We start from the raw sequence: 22,949 nt of genomic DNA, 5'->3' as shown, positions 1-22,949 counted from the left end.
TGATTCTGAATATGTCATCAGTTTTGCCAGATTGGCTCAAGTTTTTGAGATTTTTGGTATCTTATTTATAGCACTTGTTGGTAAATGCGACGCATCATCTCATTAATTTCTTTGGATTAGTACTTGAACTGAGCAGTTCTCAATATAGTTTTGTGTTAATTAGTGTTCTAAAAGTTTGTTCATAGCTTGATTTTTGCACTAACTTTATGTTGTTGTCTGTTTTCCAGTGAAAAGCATGAACTCATCATGAAGAAGTTGTCTTAACGATCCAGACTCATTCTGTTACATTTGTGGTGAATATACACTGCCAAAACATAGAAGAAACATAACACACTTCGTAAAAAAAGTGTATTTTGCCTATTTTGGGGTTATGCTTGGGGACCAAGACAAGTTTTGGGCACCACACATAGTGTGCAAAGCATGTATCGAATTATTACGAAAATGGAGCAAAGGACAAAGAAAAAGCTTCAAATTTGGTGTTCCAATGGTGTGGAGAGAGCCAAAAAATCATCATGATGACTGTTATTTCTGTGCAGTGCAAGTGCAAGGATTCAATAAGCATAAGAAACGAAAATGGGAGTAACATGGAATCTGCAAGAAGGCCTGTCCCTCATTGTGAAGATGTGCCTGTACCTGTGTTTACCATAAATAACAGTCATCATGATGATTTTTTGGCTCTCTCCACACCATTGGAACACCAAATTTGAAGCTTTTTCTTTGTCCTTTGCTCCATTTTCGTAATAATTCGATACATGCTTTGCACACTATGTGTGGTGCCCAAAACTTGTCTTGGTCCCCAAGCATAACCCCAAAATAGGCAAAATACACTTTTTTTACGAAGTGTGTTATGTTTCTTCTATGTTTTGGCAGTGTATATTCACCACAAATGTAACAGAATGAGTCTGGATCGTTAAGACAACTTCTTCATGATGAGTTCATGCTTTTCACTGGAAAACAGACAACAACATAAAGTTAGTGCAAAAATCAAGCTATGAACAAACTTTTAGAACACTAATTAACACAAAACTATATTGAGAACTGCTCAGTTCAAGTACTAATCCAAAGAAATTAATGAGATGATGCGTCGCATTTACCAACAAGTGCTATAAATAAGATACCAAAAATCTCAAAAACTTGAGCCAATCTGGCAAAACTGATGACATATTCAGAATCAGCACCCCAAAAATACCCTAAATTCGATGAAATATCTTTGGCACCAAAAATGCTGTTGACCAGTGTTATTCAACATAGCTTTTCAGGGGAAGGATACAAAAAGTTGTCTCTGAGATTTAACCTGTCAGTTTCCACTGTGAGGAACATAGTAAGGAAATGGAAGAACACAGGTACAGTTCTTGTTAAGCCCAGACGTGGCAGGCCAAGAAAAATATCAGAAAGGCAGAGAAGAATGGTGAGAACAGTCAAGGACAATCCACAGACCACCTCCAAAGACCTGCAGCATCATCTTGCTGCAGATGGTGTCACTGTGCATCAGTCAACAATACAGCGCACTTTGCACAAGGAGAAGCTGTATGGGAGAGTGATGCGAAAGATGCCGTTTCTGCAAGCACGCCACAAACAGAGTCGCCTGAGGTATGCAAAAGCACATTTGGACAAGCCAGTTACATTTTGGAAGAAGGTCCTGTGGACTGATGAAACAAAGATTGAGTTGTTTGGTCATACAAAAAGGCGTTATGCATGGAGGCTAAAAAACACAGCATTCCAAGAAAAACACTTGCTACCCACAGTAAAATTTGGTGGAGGTTCCATCATGCTTTGGGGCTGTGTGGCCAATGCCGGCACCGGGAATCTTGTTAAAGTTGAGGGTCGCATGGATTCAACTCAGTATCAGCAGATTCTTGACAATAATGTGCAAGAATCAGTGACGAAGTTGAAGTTACGCAGGGGATGGATATTTCAGCAAGACAATGATCCAAAACACCGCTCCAAATCTACTCAGGCATTCATGCAGAGGAACAATTACAATGTTCTGGAATGGCCATCCCAGTCCCCAGACCTGAATATCATTGAACATCTGTGGGATGATTTGAAGCGGGCTGTCCATGCTCAGCGACCATCAAACTTAACTGAACTGGAATTGTTTTGTAAACAGGAATGGTCACAAATACCTTCATCCAGGAACTCATTAATAGCTACAGGAAGCGACTAGAGGCTGTTATTTTTGCAAAAGGAGGATCTACGAAATATTAATGTCACTTTTATGTTGAGGTGCCCATACTTTTGCATCGGTCAAATTTTGTTTAAATGCAGATTGCACATTTTCTGTTAGTACAATAAACCTCATTTGAATCCAGAAATATAACTGAGTCCATCAGTTATTAGATATATGAAACTGAAATAGCTGTTGCAAAAACCAAAATTGATATAAAGAAAAAAGGTTACCATTAATAGGGGTGCCCAAACTTTAACATATGACTGTATCTAGATGTGTGGTGAGCACTTTGAACCCCCCAGTGCTTCACAGAAGTTTATACGACCGGGCGTGAAAATAAAAATATCGTATTTTTTCAACAAACATCATCTTTTAGTCCCCATTTTTTTATTTTCCCAAGGGTAACAGGAGAAATTGGACCCCAAAAGTTGTTGTCCAATTTGTCCTGAGTACGCTGATACCTCATATGTGGGAGAAAACTACTGTATGGGCACACGTCGGGGCTCAGGAGGGAAGTAGTGACATTTTGGAATGCAGACTTTGATGGAATGGTCTGCGGGTGTCATGTGCGTTTGGAGAGCCCCTGATGTACCTAAACTATTGAAACTCCCCACAATTGACCCCATCTTGGAAACTATACCCCCCACGGAACTTATCTAGATGTGTGGTGAGCACTTTGAGCCAAGTGCTTCACAGAAGTTTATAACGCCCGGGCGTGAAAATAAAAAAATCTTTTTTTTCCACAAAAATGATATTTTTGCCCCCAATTTTTTATTTTCCTAAGGGTAACAGGAGAAATTGGACCCCAAAAGTTGTTTTGCAATTTGTTGAGTAGGCCGATACCCCATATGTGGGGGTAAACCACTGTTTGGGCGCATGGCAGAGCTTGGAAGGGAAGGCGCACCATTTGACTTTTTCAACGCAGAATTGGCTGGAATTGAGATCAGACGCCATGTTGCGTTTGGAGAGCACCTGATGTGCCCAATCAGTGGAAACCCCCAATTCTAACTCCAACCCTAACCCCAATCTCAGCCCTAACCCTAATCTCAGCCCTAACCCTAGCCCTAACCCTAATGGGAAAATGGAAATAAATACATTTTCTTTTAATTTTATTATTTTTCCCTAACTAAGGGGGTGATAACGGGGGGTTTGATTTACTATTTATGGCGGTGTTTATATTTGGCAGCTGTCACACGCTAAAAGACTCTCTTTTTATTGTAAAAATAGTTTTTGCATCACCACATATTGAGAGCTATAATTTTTTCATATTTTGACCCACCGGGTCATGTGAGGTCTTATTTTTTGCGGGACGAGTTGACGTTTTTATTGGTACCATTTTTGGGCACGTGACATTTTTGATCGCTTTTTATTCCGATTTTTGTGACGCAGAATGAACAAAAACCAGCGTTTCATCAATTTCTTTTGGGGGCTGCGTTTACACCGTTCCGCCTGCAGTAAAATTGATAAAGCCCTTTTATTCTTCGGGTCGCTACGGTTACAGCGATACCTCATTTAGGTCTTTTTTTTTATGTTTTGGCGCTTTTATGCAATGAAAACAATTTTATATAAAAATTATTCTGTGAGCTATAACTTTTTTATTTTTTTGCTGATGATGCTGTATGGCAGCTAATTTTTTGCGGGACAAGATGACGTTTTCAGCGGTACCATGGATATTTATATGTGTCTTTTTGATCGCGCGTTATTGCACTTTTTGTTCGGCGGTATGATAATTTTTTGCTTCGTTTTTTTTTATTTTTTAAGGGGTTCGCTAAAGGGGTTAACAAATGGGACAGTTTTATAGGGTGGGTCGTTACGGACGCGGCGATACCAAATATGTGTGCTTTTATTGTTTTTTTTTTTATTTCCTAAAAATGAAATTTATTTGGGATTTTTTTTTTTTTTTAATTAGCGATTTTTTTAAAATTATTTTTACTTTTTTTTTTTTACTTTATTACATTGTCCCAGGTGGGACATCGCTGATCTGTCACATCACAGATCACTGTGACAGATCAGCGATCTGTCACAGGCATAGGCCTGTTTCACACTTCAGTTTTTTCTTGTCAGTTAAAATCCGCCAAAATGGCGGAAAGCGGATCCGTTGGTAACTGAAGTGAACAGATGCCATCGGATCGGTTTTTTGACGGATCCGTTGGCTGAAGAATTTTAAAGGAACCGCAGTCCGGGGACGAGAGAGAGAGAATTTGTTTTTTACCATTCGCCAGAAGTGATTTCAGGGTTAAATTGCCCCCTGAGATCATTCCTCCGGGCATGCACAGTACAAAAATGCAGATCCTTCAGCCAAAAAAGTTACAAGCTCTGTCCGGGCAAGTCGGCGGACGAAAAAAAATTGGCGGATCCGCAAAAAAAACGGATCTGACGGATGGCCATCCGTCAAGATCCGCCAGTAATGCAAGTCAATGGGAAAAAAAACGAATCCGCCAAACAAAATGGCGGATCCATTTTTTTTTTTAGGAAAACGGCGGATCTTGACTGATGGAAAAAAAACTGGTGTGAAACAGGAGATAGATGCAGACTTCCTCATGCCTGCGCTTTGCAGGCACTGAGGAAGCCTGCTCCCTGCAGGCCCCCGAAGGTCCCCGTCGCCATCTTTAATCCGGGGACCTGCAGGGATGGAGCCCCCCGCAGCAGCGCTGCTGTGGGGGGGCTCAGGGAAGCACTGAGAGAGCCCTCTCCCTGCCGATGTTTCCCTTTAACCCCCGGTACACCGCGATCGTGTTTGATTGCGGTGTGCAAGGAGTTAACCTGTCGGGGGCGGTCCGTGACCGCCCCTGACACATTGTGCCAGGTGTCAGGTGTGATAATCAGCTGACACCAGGCCGCGATCAGCGGCGCTCACCACGTGGGCGCCGCTGATCGCACTAGAAGTACTATTCCGTCCTTGGGACTTAGGTCCCAGGTCACATGGACGGAATAGTATGTCCATTGTAGGAAAGGTGTTAATTACTTCTGCAGAGATGGAAATGTTCATGAGGTAAGACAAGATACCAGTCCACAACTTTTCTGGTGTCAGTGCTCAGACCGGCCGGCTGTATAGTGTCTGCTCTTTCCTTTTAAATTCATCTTGTTTATTTTTTTTTTTTTAAGCTAGAGCCATGTTCAAGAGCCACAATAAAGCTGAAAAACCTGATTTTGTGTCAATTGTTTTTAAAAAGAAATCTAGTTTAATGGAATTGCTATGTTTAAAAGAAATCTTGCAATTTTCACATTCGCCTCTAAACCAAAACTCATCCTTCCTGTCTGTAACATTTCACAGCAGTCTCATTATCATCACAGACAGGATTACCATGACAAATAGCACTTGATGCAAAATAAATAACTCAGAACCCACCTTTTAAATAGGTGTTGTTACAGCTCACCTCTTCCCCATCCCTTCACAATGACCTTTGCCTAGGTCAGAGCATGCTTAGAAAGCTCTCCTCTACTAGTCAGTAGGGTCAGTCAGTATTGCTGCTTATGTCTCTGTGGCTGCTGATAAGAAAGGAAGTACGAGTCTAATATTAGGCCTCATGGCCCACGTGAAAATTACAAGATTTCCATTTATTTTTTTCTCTACCACCATCTCACTGACTCCTTCTTACCCATCTGTTATCTCTTAATACCCCCTATTACTCCCCATCTTGCCCCGTTATTTCCTACCAAACCTATGTCGCCTCTGGTTATCTCCTGTGACCCTATCTTTACCCTCTGATATCTTTTTCCCTCACACTAACTCTGGTAGGAGCAGAGAGCAAGAGCTTTGGTAATGTTGTGCAGAGAGCAGCTCACAGGGAAGCACCAATAGGGATTAGCATCAGTAGGGATCGGCAGGATTATTTATTAATAAGACCGCTGCGGTAAACCACTCAGTTACTGCTGTATGGGGACGCGTGGCACAAATCGCACTGAGCATTGCAACACACGACATTAGTAGCCTAAAACGTCAGACGTTGAGTTAACAATTGGAATAGGTTGTATGTAGGTAAAGGATCAACATCTCTTAGAGCAGAGAATATTAGTAGAGGAATAATCCACAACCAGAGCTTTGGTATAAAAATATATATCTCTTATTTACAAAATATAAATATATATCTATTTACAATATTTACAAAATATACAAATATATCTATTTACAATATTTACACTATGTACAAAATAAAAAAAAATATAAATAGTAAAAAAATATAAAAATAAATATAACATACACTAAAAATAATGGATGGTGAAAATAATGCATTGATGGAGCTGGCAGGTTGTAATTTGGCATAGTTGGTAATAGCTGGCGAAATATGGGCGTAGATGGTCATTGCTGGCAGAACATGGGCATGGATTGTCATTGCTGGTGGAATATAGGCGTAGGTGGTCATTGCTGGTGGAACATGGGCGTAGATGGTCATTGCTGGTGGAACATGGGCGTAGATGGTCATTGCTGGTGGAACATGGGCATAGATGGTCATTGCTGGTGGAACATGGGCGTAGATGGTCATTGCTGTCGGAACACGGCCGTAGGTGGTAATAGCCGGTGGTAGTTTGGCTTCGATAGATGGTAACGGCAGTTGGATGTGCAAAAGGTTTAGATCTTTTTTATATATTCGTTATGTATAAGTATGTAAATAGAATAAAAAATTAAAAAATAATTAACTATAAAACTAAATGCTAAAACCTTAACCTAAAACTATCAAACTATGTATAATACTAAAAAAAAACTATCCCTATAAATAAAATAAAATGGTGGTGTCTGGATCATTATTCTTTTTTTCTCTTCTTGGGGGACGGCTTGATGGAATGATCAGTTGTTTTCTTTGACTTTTTTCGCTTTTCTGCCCTGAAAAATGAATAAAAGATCCTGATGTTCTACATGTGTAACGGACAAGAAATAAGATCTTGACCTGAGGTTATAGTGTGAGGCTGGCGCCATCACGGTCACTCACTGCTTGGCTGCTCTGCGCTCCTCCCAGTTCCTTGACAGATCCATTAGAGCCACCACGGCATCAATCTCTTCTCTGTGTAGATTAGACAAGGAATACATTAGGGTTAGGCGAGCATTTGGCTCCGGCATAGCCAATCACATTCAGTCATGGGTCTGATGTCAGCGAATGGGAGTGGCCTTATCTTTAAAGAAGCGCTCCCATCAATGTGTTTATCCTCTATTCTAGATTTTTTATGGGATATTTATGATTGCCTCTAATACTATAAGAATTCCATGATGGTCTTAAGTATTATAATAGGTCTGTGTAAATAGATGTCTCCTGATGAGTCGTCTACTAGCAGGACGGCAACACGTGTAGAGACTAGAGACCTTTTAGGGGGAGTGCTTGCTTTGAGATACACAACCTATGAGGCTTAAGAGACGCCGGGTATTTGTATGTGTTTTCTTTATGTACGTATCAGTCATCTCCCGAGTGACATATTGTGGAATCAGGACTTGTACTTTACTGCTCTAATTATAATTATTTATTGGGGCTGTTTAATGTTTGCTGATTATATGGTAAGTTTTATCCCTTTCTCAGTGAGTCTGTGTAACGGAAAAGAAATAAGAAGTTAAGTTATAGCGTGAGGCCGGAGCCATCACGGATTGTAACTCACTGGTTCGGTCTTCTCTACTCCTCGCCTTCACTTGCCATTTCAACAAGCGCGAGCGATGCCTCAATCTCCTCTCTATTTAGAGTAGACAATAAATGCATTAAGAACTGTGAGATTTGGCACTTAAGATATAAAGAGACAAAACCCTGTGTATCCCTGATACAGGCACATAAAAGTAAATGACCCCTCTGACAAGGCAGGTACAGTTCTATACACATGGCGACTTACGTTGTGTACAGTCTGCATTCAATTTCAGTATCTGCTTCTCCGATCTCGGGGAGTATAGCGGCCTGGTCCTCGAAGAATTTCAATGTTCTCTTTTTGAAAGTCGGTTTTGCACGGCACACAGCTATTAGAAGAGAAAATGGGGAATATTAGGAGCATTATATGCCGATTTTGTGGTTTACATTAAACTTTGGACTTTCTTTCAGAAGGTTTTCTCCCCTTATCAGTAACTGCCTGTAGCTAGGGCAGCATTTACAGTGTCCTTGAAAAATATTCATACCCCTTGTACTTTTCCACCTGTTTCACTTAACACCCACAAGCTTAAAAAAATATAGCCCAACCTAAGAACATATCACGGAGCATTGTTCACTCCATTATCAAAAAGTGGAAGGAGTATGACACATCTGTAAACCTACTAAGTCATGGACATCTTCCTAAAGTGACATCCTAATCAAGGATAGCACTAATTAAACAGCCAAAAGGCCTATGGTCACTCTGGAGGAGGTGCAGAGATCCACAGCTCAGCACAGAACAACGGTTATTCACATAGTCTACAAATCTGGCCCTTATGGAAGAGTAGCAAGCTAAAAGCCATTTTTTTTATAGCAAAGCATAAGAAGTCCCTTTTGCAGATTGCAAATAACCATGTGGGTGACATAGCTAGTGTGTGGAGAAAGGTGCTCTGGTCACATGAGACCAGAGTAGAACTACTTGGGCTAAATGAAAATCGCTGTGTGTGGAGGAAAACTAACACTGCATATCACCCTGGAAATGCCAAGCTCACCGTTAAACATGGTGGTGTCAGCACCATGCTGTGGGGATGCTTTTCTTCAGACGGGAAAGCTGGTCAAAGATGATGGGAAGACGGATGGAGCTAAGTACAGGGCAATCCTGGAGGAAAACCTGTTACAGACTTCCAGCAGGACAATGTCCCTTAACAAACTGCCAGAGCTACATTGGAATAGTTTAGATTAAAGCATATTCGTAGTCATAGTCCAGACCGAAATCCCACTAAGAATCTGTGTCAAGTCTTGAAAGCTTCTGTTCACATTAGCTCACCTTTCAATATCGCTGAGCTAGAGCGAGTTTGCAAAGTAGAAAGGACAAAAACTTCAGCCTTTAGATGTGAAACCTGGTAGAGACATACACAAAAATACCCAAAATACTTGCTGCTTTGTGTTGGTAAATCACAGAAAATCCAAATAAATAACATTTAAATTTGTGGGTGTGACGTGAAAAAATATGTGGAAAAGTTCACAGGGTATGAATTCCTTTTCAAATCACAATCTAATGACCCAGTTTCCATGAAAGATTATTGTACAATTATTTACGCCTTCATTTTACACTTACGTGTTTTTGTATATGCATATTCCTTATAGCGGGCCTCTTTTCTAACTCTGGTAGATCTTCTTTCACTCATTATTGCGGGTAACAATCTCGATTTTGGTTCTCACGTCACAGGAAGTGAATATGAAATGTCGCGTTTTCACTGTCAGTAAAATTGTTCCTGGCGGAATGCTCGGTTGCCATAGGGATAGAATGTTTGGGTTATGACGTCACGGGGCAGTTTGTGATGCCATCGCTCACTGGTCAGCACTACTGACTGCAGGGGGGTATTCACCTCTTGATTAAAGTGCCCCTGTCTTCTAAATACTGTTTTTGGATGCAGTCACATATAACAGCGCTCAGAGAAAGTTGGAGCCAGATTGATGAGGAGTACTGTGTGACACTCATTAAGTCCATGCCTCAGAGACTGCAAGCTGTTATAAAAGCCAGAGGTGGTGCAACAAAATACTAGTGATGTGTTGGAGTATTTTTTTGTTTGTTTGTTTTTCATGATGCCATAATTTTTTCCCACAGAATTGAGTGATTCCATAATTTTTCCCCTCTGCTTGGTCTAAAATACTAACCATTACTGATTTCCACATTTTTTGTTCTTAGTTTCTGTTAGTGTTTCTTAAAGCCAGAAAGTTGCCATTTGAAATGACTTTCGTTGTGCCATGTCTGTGATCTGCTTTTTTCTACATCAACAACTGAATGAACATCCTCCAAGGCCGGTGATTCCATAATTTTTGCCAGGGGTTGTACAACGGCAGTTTGCAGTTTTCACTCAGCAACCTACACTGCTGCTTGTTTCTGAAAAACACCTGTGAAATCAAAATCATCATTACAACAGTAGATAAATTCCCAAGAGGGTCATAATTTCGAAAATGAGGTCACTTATGGGGGGGTTCTGCCCTTCTGTTGCCTCGTGACATGGTACCCTCAAACCAGTCCTGCAAAATCTGAAGTTTAATATGGCGCTTCTTATCTTCTGAGCTTTGCACTTGTGCTTCAAACTTCGTTTTCGACCACTTATCGGGTATTGGTGTACTCAGGAGAAATTGCACAACAAATTTTGCGATCCATTTTTCCTTGATACCCTTGTGAAAACAACAAAAATTGTGGCTGAACCTAAAGAACATTTTTGTGGAAAAAAAAAGATTTTTTTTATTTTCATGGCTCAACGTTATATAAACTTCTGTGAAGCAATTGGGGGTTCCACCACACATCTATGTAAATTCCTTGAGGGGTCTAGTTTCCAAAATGGTGTCACTTGTGGCGATTTTCCATTGTTTAGGCACATCAGGGCCTCTCCAAATGCAACATGAAACCCGCAAAACATTCCATCGATGTCTGTGTTCCAAGATGTCACTCCTTTAGTTCTGAGCACTGCCGTGCGTCCAAACAGTAGTTTTCTCCCACATATGGGGTATCTGCGTACTCAGGATAAATTGCACAACAAATTTTGGGGTCCATTTTCTCCTGTTACCCATGTGAAAATAAAATATCTGGGGCTAAAATGTGATTTTAGTTTTTTTATTTTATGGCTCAACGTTATAAACTTCTATGATGCACCTGTGGGTTCAAGGTGCTCCCCACACATCTAGATAAGTTCCTTGAGGGGTCTAGTTTCCAAAATGGAGACACTTTTGGATGGTTTCCACTCTTTTAGGCACATCAGGGGCTCTCCAAATGTGACATGGCACCCCTTAATGATTCCAGCAAATTTTGCATTCAGAATTAAGTCGACCTGAGTATTAGCCGAGGCACCTAATTTTTCCACAAAAACTGGGTAAACGTATTGACTCAAGTATAAGCTGCATTGTCCCTTCATCCTTATCCTTGTATGCATGGCTCCTTATCCCCTATCCTGGTATGCATGGCACCTTATCCCGTACCGTTGTATGCATGGCTCCTTATCCCCTATCCTTGTATGCATGGCTCCTCATCCCTTATCCTGGTATGCATGGCTCCTTATCCCCTATCCTTGTATGCATGGCACCTTATCCCCTATCCTTGTATGCATGGCACCTTATCCCCTATACTGGTATGCATGGCACCTTATCCCCTATACTGGTATGCATGGCACCTTATCCCCTATCCTGGTATGCATGGCTCCTTATCCCCTATCCTGGTATGCATGGCTCTTTATCCCCTATCCTGGTATGCATGGCTCCTCATCCCCTATCCTGGTATGCATGGCTCTTTATCCCCTATCCTGGTATGCATGGCTCCTTATCCCCTATCCTGGTATGCATGGCTCCTTATCCCCTATCCTGGTATGCATGGCTCCTTATCCCCTATCCTGGTATGCATGGCTCCTTATCCCCTATCCTGGTATGCATGGCTCCTTATCCCCTGTTCTTGTGTGCATGGCTCCTCATCCCTTAGCCTGGTATGCATGGCTCCTATATAAAAAAAAAAAAAAACACATCCTACTTACCTTCCTGAATATTCACTCCACGCCTATGGGAGTCGAGAGGAGTGAATATTCATTACCTTAATGAGCGGGGCCACGTGATCACTCGGATGGAGGAGCTGCTGGTGCTGAAACGAACGAGATGCAGCGAGGACGCGCAGGAAGGTAAGTAGGATGTGTGCTGGAAGCCGGCGGCTGCGGCTATAACTGCCTCTGTGTGACCCGCTACTCCACTGCTCCCCCTCCCTCACTGTCTTTCTGGGACAATGACCCATGTATAAGCCGAGGGGGGGCGATTTTAGCACAAAAAACTGCTGAAAAACTCGGCTTATAATCGAGTATATATGGTAAATGCATGTCATCTTGAAGAAATGTATGTAGATGTGTGGTGAGCACTTTGAACCCCCGAGTGCTTCACAGAAGTTTATAATGCCTGGGTATGAAAATATAAAAATCGTATTTTTTCCACAAACATGATCTATTAGTCCTCAATTTTTTTATTTTCCAAAGGGTAACAGGAGAAATTGGACCCCAAAAGTTGTTGTCCAATTTGTCCTGAGTACACTGACACCCCATATGTGAGAGAAAACTACTGTATGGGCACACGTCAGGGCTCGGAAGGGAAGTAGTGACGTTTTGGAATGCAGACTTTGATGGAATGGTTTGCGGGTGTTATGTGCGTTTGGAGAGCCCCTGATGTACCTAAACTATTGAAACTCCCCACAAGTGTCCCCATTTTGGACACTAGACCCCCCACGGAACTTATTTAGATGTGTGGTGAGCACTTTGAACCCCCAAGTGCTTCACAGAAGTTTATAAGGCCCGGGCGTGAAAATAAAAAAATCATTTTTTTTCCACAAAAATGATATTTTTGCCCCCAATTTTTTATTTTCCTAAGGGTAACAGGAGAAATTGGACTCCAAAAGTTGTTTTGCAATTTGTCCTTAGTAGGCCGATACCCTACACTTGGGGGTAAAACACTGTTTGGGCGCATGGCAGAGCTTGGAAGGGAAGGAGCACGATTTGACTTTTTCAATTCAGAATTGGCTGGAATTGAGATCAGACGCCATGTTGCATTTGGAGAGCCCCTGATGTGCCCAAACAGTGGAAACCCCCCCAATTATAACTCCAACCCTAACCTCAACACACCCCTAACCCTAATGGGAAAATGGAAATACATTTTCTTTTAATTTTATTATTTTTCCCTAACTAAGGGGGTGATAACGGGGGGTTTGATTTACTATTTATGGCGGTTTTTATGTTTGGCAGCTGTCACACGCTAAAAGACGCTTTTTATTGTAAAAAGTTTTTGCATTACCACATATTGAGAGCTATAATTTTTCCGTATTTTGACCCACCGAGTCATGTGAGGTCTTATTTTTTGCGGGACGATTTGACGTTTTTATTGGTACCATTTTCGGGCACGTGACATTTTTTGATCGCTTTTTATTCCGATTTTTGGGACGCAGAATGAACAAATTTCTTTTGGGGGGGGTACGTTTACACCATTCCGCGTGCGGTAAAATTGATAAAGCGGTTTTATTCTTCGGGTCAGTACGGTTACAGCGATACCTCATTTAGGTCGTTTTTTTGTTTTGTCGGTTTTATGCAATGAAAACTATTTTATATAAAAAATAATTATTTTTGCATCTCTTTATTCTGCGAGCTATAACTTTATTTTTTCACTGATGATGCTGTGTGGCGGGCTCGTTTTTTGCGGAACAAGATGACGTTTTCAGCGGTACCATGGATATTTATATGCGTCTTTTTGATCGCGCGTTATTGCACTTTTTGTTTGGCGGTATGATAAATTATTTTTTGCTTCGTTTTTTTTATTTTTTAAGGGGTTCGCTAAAGGGGTTAACTAATGGGACAGTTTTATAGGGCAGGTCGTTATGGACGCGGCAATACCTAATATGTGTACTTTTATTGTTTTTTTTTTATTTCCAAAAAATGGATTTATTGAGGGAATTTTTTTTTTTTTTCTAATTTATTTGGCGATTTTTTTTTTTTCAAAATTATTTTAACACTTTTTTTTTTTTTTTTTAAACTTTATTACATAGTCCCAGGTGGGACATCACTGTCCTGTGACAGATCGCTGATCTGTCCCATCAGAGATCACTGTGACAGATCAGCGATCTGTCACAGGCACTGCTGCAGACTTCCTCATGCCTGTGCTTTGCAGGCACTGAGGAAGTCAGCTCCCTGCAGGCCCCCGTTGCCATCTTGGATTCGGGGGTCTGCTGGGAAGGAGCCCCCGGCAGCAGCGCTGCACATTGCGCTGCTGTGGGGGGCTCAGGGAAGCACGGAGGGAGCCCCCTCCCTGCCGATGCTTCCCTTTAACCCTTGTTTGATCGCGGTGTGCAAGGGGTTAACGTGTCGGGGGCGGTCCGTGACCACCGCTGACATTGTGCCGGGTGTCAGCTGTGATAATCAGCTGACACCCGGCCGCGATCAGCGGCGCTCACCACGTGGGCGCCGCTGATCGCGCTAGACGTACTATCCCGTCCATGGGCATAGTGGCCCGGGTCCCATGGACGAGATAGTACGTCTGATGTCAGAAAGGGGTTAATGCCTGTCTTTAGAGAAGATGCAGGTGCTTTATTTTGGAATTCATTTGTTTTCTGGAGAGGGTTAACATTGTTGAAAGTATGAAATAAAATAGCTTAGTTACTCACCGATAACGGTGTTTCTCGGAACCCATGACAGCACCACGGAGAGAGGGGATCCGCCCTTCAGGGACAGGAACCTACAGATAAAAAGGGCGGTACCTCTCCTCCGCCTTCAGTTGGTTACAGAGCATCAGAGGGTCTCCAGGTTAGTTAGACAACAGAAATATATGCACAACATTATAATATTGCTTATTATCAGAAGCACCGTGCCTAAACGGAAACACTCTACTAACAGTAAAACGTGCCCTCCACACTCGTGAAGGGGAGGGGAATAAGCGGGTGCTGTCATGGGTTCCGAGAAACACCGTTATCGGTGAGTAACTAAGCTATTCTCTCTCACCCATGACAGCACCACGGAGAGAATTACAGAGATTGGTAGCTTAGGGAGGGACCACCGCCTGAAGGACCCTACTCCCGAAGGTCAGGTCAGACGTAGAGGCTAGATCTAATCTATAGTGCCTGAAAAAGGTCGAAGGTGATGACCAGGTGGCCGCCTTACAGATTTGTTCTATTGATACCTCAGATCTTTCAGCCCATAAGGTCGCCATAGCTCCTGTGGAATGGGCTCTCAACCCTTCCGGGATGGTATTTTCACTGGATGAATATGCCAGGGCAATCTCATCCCTTATGCACCTTGCCAGGGTACTCTTAGATGCTTTGAGTCCCTTCCGAGGTCCCTGAAAACACACAAAGAGAGAGCCTTCCTTCCTATATTTCTTGGTGGCCTCTAGATACTGCACTAGGCACCTCCTCACATCTAAGGTGTGGAATTTGTCTTCTCCCTTCTTTTTAGGATTTGGTCAGAATGTAGGAAGGACTACCTCTTGGGACTTATGGAAGTGTGATGACACTTTCGGTAGATATGCCAGGTCAGGCTTTAAAATGACCCTATTATCTAGAATCTTTGTGAAAGGTGGCCCTACTGATAAAGCTTGCATATCGCTCACTCTGCGAGCTGATGTTAGCGCCAAAAGAAGCACTGTTTTTAACGACAGGATTCTTAGGGATGCTGAGTGAATAGGTTCGAATGGGGGGCCTGTTAGCATGGATAGTACAAGATTTAGATCCCATGATGGTAATCTTTGATTAGCTATCGGCCTGGATCTGGATACGGCCTTAATAATCTGTCACCCAAGGATTACCTACCACATTATGGTTATAAAGGTGCCCAAGGCCGCTACTTGTACCTTTAATGTGTTGACCGCTAGACCCTGTTCTAGGCCCTTTTGTAGAAATTCTAGGATTTTGTCAATGTGAACCTCATCCTGAACCTTTACCCCCGAAGTGGATAAGAATTTTTTCTTTTTTCCACGTTCTCCCGTAGGCTCTCATCGTAACCGGTTCCCTACTTTTTTTTTTTTTTTTGTAATGTGGTTATCAGGTTCTCTGAAAACCCTCTGTCTCTCATCAGTGCCCTCTCAAATTCCATGCTGTTAAATGGAATCTCCCTGCCTGAGGGTGTAACACTGGCCCCTGCGATAGCAGGTCCAGGAGATCTGGGAGGATCCATGGGTCGGTTAGAGAGAATATTCTTTGCCAGGAGAACCAGGTTCTTTTGGGCCAGAAGGGGGCTATTAAAATCATTCTTGCCCCATCCTCCCTGACTTTTCTTAGCACTGCTGGGATCAGCATGATCGGGGGAAAGGCATATGTTAGGCCCCATGTCCATGGGAGCATGAAGGCGTCCAGAGCTAGAGGATTCCCCCTGGGGTCTATGGAGCAGAAAGTTTCCACTTTTTGTTTCTGAAGTCGGCGAACAGATCTATGCCCGGGTCCCCCCACATTTTTACAATCTGCCGAAAAACGGACCGCTTTAGGACCCATTCCCCTTGTCGTAATTGGGTGCGACTCAGAAAGTCTGCCCTTTGATTCTCCGTGCCCCGGATGTGTAGTGGTGACAGAGATAGCAGGTTTGCCTCTGCTAATTTGAGGACTCTGGAGAATGTGTCCATTAGGGCTCGGGACCTGGTTCCCCCCTGATGATTTATATATGTTATTGTGACTCGATTGTCCAAAAATATGCGGACATGATGACCCCGGAGCAGGGGTAAGAAGTGTGTTAATGCGTAGCCCACTGTTAAGAGCTCTTACTGGTTCGAGGAGGCTTCTAATTCTTGAACTCCCCACGTACCCTGGGCCACTTCGTTGTTCATGTGTGCTCCCCACCCCGTGGGACTGGCATCTGTGGTAACTATGTGTGTTATTTTTGTTACCCAGGGGATCCCTTTGGAAGGGTTGTCTTGGCTTTTCCACCAGGTTAGGGAATGAGTAGTTTTTGAATTTGGGGTAATACGACCCTCTAGGTGTCCCCCTACTGCAGACTAGTTGGCTAGTACATCCCACTGTAGATCTCTCGTGTGTAACTGAGCCCATTGGACTGCTGGCAGGCAGGCGGAGAGAGAACCTAGTCGTGACATCGCTTTTCTTAATGTCATGGAGGGATTTTGGATGGCTCTTGTTACAATTTGAGCGATTTTCTCCTTCTTGCGGTCTGGGAGGCGGCACTCTTGAATGTTTGAGTCCAATGTTAGACCCAAGAATTCCTGTACTCTGCTGGGCTCCGATCTTGATTTTTTTTTAGATTCAGGAGCCAGCCCAGGCCTTGCAGAGTGTCCATCACTCTGTCCCTCTGTTCCCAGCGTTTTTGAGCCGAGCTGGTTGCTATTAAAAAAATAGCCCAGATACGGGATTATTATTATGTCTTGCTCCCTTATATGGGCCATCATCTCTGACACTATTTTGGTAAATACCCGTGGAGCTACAGATATTCCGAATGGCAAGGCTCTATACTGGAGTTCTCTTATCTCGCCCTTTATCGAGACAGCTAACCTGGGATATTTCCTGGAGTTTTTGTGAATGGGGACGTGATAATAGGCGTTGCTGAGATCTAACACCGAGATGAAGCAGTTCGGGAACAGGATTTTGGTGGTGGACCTGATTGACTCCATTTTGAAGTTAAATTTTTTTTTTTTTTTTTTAAATTTATAATTGTCCGAAACCTGCCGCCTGGCTTGGTCACCAGGAAAAAGAGGGGAGTAAAACCCCTTGCCCCTTCCGTGCAGGGGAACCTCCTGGAGGGCTCCTTTTTCTACCAGGCTTAGGACTTCGTTTCCTAGGGCTTCCTGCTCTTGCATACTGGATCTTAGCGGAGTCATTACCTACTTTTGAGGCGGGAGGGAGAAAAAGTTTATCCTTAGGCCCTCCTGGATTAGGGGTTTACTATTCATGGGTTGTTTGAGATTCTTTTCCAGGCTGGGAGAAAAAGGGGTTAACCTTCCCCCCACCCTGAGAAAACTGTCACCTAGAGGGCTTTTTGTCTCAGGACAAGTTGCCGAGGAGGAACCCTCTATCTCTTCTCTTGTCAGCCCACTTTTGCTCTCTCGGTGGTCTCCGCTAAAGAAACTTCCTATCCCGAAAGGGCCTCTTAGCTGCATTTGAGAGTGCTGCTGCTTTGGACGATAACCAGACTGAGTCTGCCGATGAGTCCTCTAGGAAGGCAGCCGCTCCCCTTATTACTGGGATAAAGTCTAGGATTTTATCCCTTGGCGTCCCTTCTCTTAGTTTTGGGGCTGGTCTCCAATTCGGGTTCCGGCCAAGGCTCAAGCTGCTTAGTGGCCGCCACCTGACGAATGCAGTCACGCTCGGCCTAGAATGGCCGGTGGCCTTTCCTAGTTGGTCCACCCAAATAATTAGGGTTCTCGAAGTACATGTTGCCGCTATGGCTGGCCTGAGGTTACCTCCAGCTGACTCCCATGCACCTTTAAGAAAGGTATCTGCCTTTTTATCTAGGGGACCCCTGAGGGTGCCCATGTCCTCAAAGGGGAGGGCAAACTTTTTTTTTTTTTTTTTTTTTGAGGCCTTTGCGACAGCTACATCGAGCTTCGGGCCCTCTTCCTCACAGGGATATTTCCTTTTAAGGGAAGGGACCGTGGTGTTTTTCCTGTCCGGTTTATTCCATTCTTTTTGATTAGACCCCGCACATTTTCATTTAGCGGGAACACTCTCCGCGCCTTTTCTGGCCCAGTCCCCCGAACATTATGTCCTGGACTGTTTTATCAGGCCTAGGGTCCAGCACCCCCATGGTAGACGTTACCGCTTTCACTAGTCTGTCTACCTCGTCTAGGGGGAAGCAGTGACGCCCCTCTGTTTCCTCGTCTGAGGATGAGGAACTGGAATCTGAGGGTTTTGACGTGATTTCTCCCGATGTCGAGGAATCCGACTGGGAAGTCACTATTGTGTCTTTCTTTTTTGATTTGTCCCTATGCTTAAGGGATGTAAGGGCACTCTGACCTCCAATTTAATTGCAGCTTTTAGGTCAGAGGCCAAATCCGGAGTTTCCTAACAGAGGATTTCTTTTGTACATGGCTCCGTTTTTTGTTTTTTTTTCTCTCAAGAAATAGGTAGGGGACTAGCACAAGTGGGGCACTCCCTTTTCTTTTCCCCTTCTTTCCCTAGTAAGGGAAATGGAACTTTAAATACAATGGTGAACATTCACGAAGATCACTCACCCAAAGGTATGCGGCTGCAGGTATCGATTCGGGAGATGGAGTCAGGTCCTGAATAGGCTGCTCTCCTGGTGGCGATTTGCTCCTTGCAGCTGACGTGCTATGCTGCGTGGAGTGACTACTGGAACGACTATCCGTACTGCGTTCTTTTGACGATGATTGAGGTGGTGCTGCTGCTGCTAAAGCTGCTGCCTGGCTTGCTGCTCCTGTTGCTGGTCACTATCCCCTTCAGGATCGCCTCCAGCCTGGAGCGCTTGTGCAGCCACCATTTTAAAATTTCCCGGCTGGCGTCACCGCTCCCATCCTGCACCGCGGTCCCCAGGAGAGCGCTCCTGCGCATGCGCCGGTTCTGGGGACCCAGAAGCCGGCTTCTACTTCCGGGGCGGCCGCCATCTTGGTACACCTCTGTACCCCGGCGCCGCCCGCATGTTTACCGGGTCCCCGCGAGCCCCGACTTCCTCTCCGGAGCGGCGGCTCCGGCGTCACTCCCGCCCGCTCACCTGGCAGCCCGCATCGGCCCCAGCAGTGGCGGCTTCGGGCACCGCACCCTCCCGAGGCAGGGGCCTCCCCGCTGCCATCACCGGTCAGGCCGGCCCCGGATTCTGGACACACGAAAGGTACCGTCCTGTGGGTCCCTCCGTCAGGGACAGGAACCCAACTGAAGGCGGAGGAGAGGTACCGCCCTTTTTATCTGTAGGTTCCTGTCCCTGAAGGGCGGATCCCCTCTCTCCGTGGTGCTGTCATGGGTGAGAGAGAAATTAACTTTAAATTTCCCATTATTGCTGGTCTTCTGTAACTCTAGAAAGGTACACGGCGTTTTTCTAGACTGCGATGTGGCACATGTACTTGACAGCTGTTTGTGGTGTTTGCATTTTCTGATTTGCCGTTTTATCTCTAGGCCACGACTAAGCTGGGATATAAATAACTTTGTGGTATACTACTAAACTGTACTATTAAATTAGATAAATGCAAAATATTAGGTCAGTCTTTCCCCAGACTGCAAAGCCACAGCCATAAATAATGGAATGATTGCACATGGACTGAACGCAGAATTAAGTGCAAATTCTAAGACAATATTATCAGTTTTTATCATGGATCCTAAAACTATTAGGCTACGTTCACACGTAGCGGAACTCTCGTGGAAATTACCGCGAGAAATCCATTACGCGGGAAAATCGCATTTTAAATTCCCGTGATTTTCCCACGTAAAAGCTAGCGTTTTGCAAGCGTAATTAGTTTGCAGAATGCTAGCGTTTTCCAAGCGATCTGGAGCATCGCTTGGAGAACTGATTGACAGGTTGGTCACACTCGTCAAACACTATGTAGCATCACTAGTAAAAGATAATATGTAAAAAATAAATATTGTTATTCTTACCCTCTCCGACGTCATCGCGAATGACCGCGAGACGTTGTGATCCCGCGAGAACGGACGCCATCACAGTCATTCTCGCAAAGGATTACTGGGACCGGGAGCGTGGAGAGAGGCAGGAAGGCTGCGCGGGACGCCGGAAGGTAAGAATAACAATATTTTTTATTTTAAATTCTATTTTTTACAGGGATATGGTGCCCGGAGGACAGTCTCCTCTCCTCCGGACCACATGCGGAAAGTAAGCAGAACAATGCATTCCAATGGGTGCGGGATCGCCGCGATTCCGCTAAATTAACCGCTTCCCGACCGCCCACAGTAGATAAACGTTGGCGCTTGCTGGGCTTTGTGCAGCGCCGACGTTTATCTACTGTCGGCGGTTTTGTGCCCCCCGGGACCCCCACATACCTTACAACGCGGGGATCCCGGTGCACAATGCATGCTGGGACCCCCGACGTCATCGAGACCTGATTGGTTCAGGTCCTGATGACGTCAGCGTCACAGCAGCCAATGGGAGCGATCGCTGGGAAAGCTGCTTGTTTCCCGGCGATCTCCCTCATTGTAACGCGGCTTCTCCCTCTGATCTCACTGACAGATGATCCGAGGTGAAACAGCGTTACTGTGTGACTAGATCGCTGCCTGGCACAGCTGATCGCTGCCTGGCACAGCTGTGCCAGGCAGCGATCTTGTCACACAGTTACGCTGCTTCACCTCTGATCATCTGTCATTGTGAGATCAGAGGAGAAGTCACGTTACAGTGTGCCAGGCAGCGATCTTGTCACATAGTAACGCTGCTTTTCCTCTGATCATCTGTCAGTGCGAGATCAGAGGAGAAGTGGCGTTACTATGAGTCAGATCGCAGCGCAGCGATCTTGTCACAAAAATAAAAAAAAGTAAAGAAAAAAAAAGAAAAAAGCAGGTACACAGGTTAGGGCTAGGGCAAGGGTTAGGGCTAGGGCTGGGATTAAGGTTATGGGTGTGGGTGTGTTGGTGTTAGGTTTGTGGTTAGGGTTATGGTTAGGGCTGAGATTAGGGTTAGGGGTGTGTTGGGGTTAGGGTTGGAATTAGAATTGGGGGTTTCCACTGTTTAGGTACATCAGGGGCTCTGTAAATGCAATATGACGCCCGCAGACCATTCCATCAAAGTCTGCATTTCAGAACGTCACTACTTCCCTTCCGAGCCCCACCGTGAGCCCAAACAGTAGTTTTCTCCCACATATGGGGTACCAGCGTACTCAGGACAAATTGGACGACAACTCATAGGGTCCAATTTCTCCTGTTACCCTTGTGAAAATAAAAATTGGGGGCTAAAAGATCATTTTTGTGGAAAAAAAATGATTTTTTTATTTTCACGCCTCTACATTATAAACTTTACTGAAACACTTGGGGGTTCAAAGTGCTCACCACACATCTAGATAAGTTCCTTGGGGGGTCTAGTTTCCAAAATGGGGTCACTTGTGGGGGATTTCCACTGTTTAGGTACATCAGGGGCTCTGCAAACGCACATGACACCCGCAGACCATTCCATCAAAGTCTGCATTTCAGAACGTCACTACTTCCCTTCCGAGCCCCACCGTGTGCCCAAACAGTAGATTTCTTCCACATATGGGGTATCAGTGTACTCAGGACAAATTGGACAACAACTTTTGGGGTCCAATTTCTCCTGTTACCCTTGTGAAAATAAAAATTGGGGGCTAAAAGGTCATTTTGTGGAAAAAAAAGATTTTTTATTTTCATGGCTCTACGTTATAAACTTCTGTGAAGCACTTGGTGGTTCAAAGTGTTCACAACACATCTAGATAAGTTCTTTAAGGCTGTGTGCACACGCTGCGGATTTTGCTGCGGTTCCGCAGCGGTTTTGGCCGCTGCGGACCCGCAGCAGTTTCTACTGCGGTGTACAGTACCATGATTCCCTATGGGAATCAAAAAACGCAATGCAGATGGTGCGGAGTTTTCCGCGCGGATTATCTGCGGTTTTCAATCCGCAGAAAGAATTGACATGTCAATTCTTTCTGCGGATTCTCCTGCGGTTTGCCATCTCCTCCATTGAGGAGATGAAAAACCGCAGGGCAAAACCGCAGAGCAATCCGCAGGTAAAACCGTAGGTATTTTGACCTGCGGTTTCACCTGCGGATTTTACAAAATCCGCGCGGATGAATCCGCACCTAATCCGCAGCGTGTGCACACAGCCTAAGGGGGTCTACTTTCCAAAATGGGGTCACTTGAGGGGGGTTTCCACTGTTTAGGTACATCAGGGGCTCTCCAAATGCGACATGGCATCCGATCTCAATTCCTGCCAATTCTGCATTGAAAAAGTCAAACGGCGCTCCTTCCGTTCTGAGCTCTGCCGTGTGCTCAAACAGTGGTTTAGCCCCACATACGGGGTGTCTGCGTATTCGGGAGAAATTGCACAAAAAATTTTGTGGTTCATTTTCTCTTTTTACACTTGTGAAAATAAAAAAAAATGGTTTTGAAGTAAAATGTTTGTGAAAAAAAGTTAAATGTTTATTTTTTCCTTCCATATTCCATTCATTCATGTGAAGCACCTGAAGGGTTAATAAACTTCTTGAATGTGGTTTTGAGTACATTGAGAGGTGCAGTTTTTAGAATGGTGTCACTTTTTGGGTATTTTTTGTTATATTGACCCCCCAAACTCACTTCAAATGTGAGGTGGTCCCTAAAAAAAATG

At 44.2% G+C, this 22,949-nt stretch overlaps 1 protein-coding gene and 1 long non-coding RNA gene across 8 annotated transcripts in view; both read right to left on the bottom strand.

The window, feature by feature from the left end:
- LOC141049374 (tetratricopeptide repeat protein 21B-like) overlaps nucleotides 1-22,949 on the bottom strand; it is a 119,604-nt gene that overhangs the window by 70,003 nt on the left and 26,652 nt on the right. For 2 of the 7 annotated variants that reach the window (XM_073545781.1, XM_073545788.1), the window contains exons 8-11: nucleotides 7,979-8,099; nucleotides 7,754-7,825; nucleotides 7,099-7,170; nucleotides 3,933-6,992 (exon numbers count right to left, since the gene is read on the bottom strand). In XM_073545781.1, the coding sequence (XP_073401882.1) occupies nucleotides 8,003-8,099 (97 nt within the window). In that variant the 3' untranslated portion in view covers nucleotides 3,933-6,992; nucleotides 7,099-7,170; nucleotides 7,754-7,825; nucleotides 7,979-8,002. Of the gene's footprint in view, nucleotides 1-3,932; nucleotides 6,993-7,098; nucleotides 7,171-7,753; nucleotides 7,826-7,978; nucleotides 8,100-9,344; nucleotides 10,123-22,949 lie in introns of those variants that run through there. The other 5 variants (XM_073545784.1, XM_073545783.1, XM_073545785.1 and 2 more) reach the window with 3 other exon arrangements.
- LOC141049375 (uncharacterized) overlaps nucleotides 3,933-22,949 on the bottom strand; it is a 261,995-nt gene continuing 242,978 nt past the window's right edge. The window contains exon 2 of the long non-coding RNA XR_012220339.1: nucleotides 3,933-4,740. This is a non-coding gene — a long non-coding RNA (uncharacterized lncRNA). The remainder of the gene's footprint in view (nucleotides 4,741-22,949) is intronic.

The sequence above is a fragment of the Dendrobates tinctorius genome, unplaced genomic scaffold (genome assembly GCF_039654945.1).
Source record: "Dendrobates tinctorius isolate UK_male_01 unplaced genomic scaffold, ASM3965494v1 ptg000143l, whole genome shotgun sequence".
Lineage (NCBI taxonomy): Eukaryota > Metazoa > Chordata > Amphibia > Anura > Dendrobatidae > Dendrobates > Dendrobates tinctorius.
The sequence above is the reverse complement of the archived record's forward strand: the minus strand, read 5'-3'. Positions and strand labels throughout refer to the sequence as shown.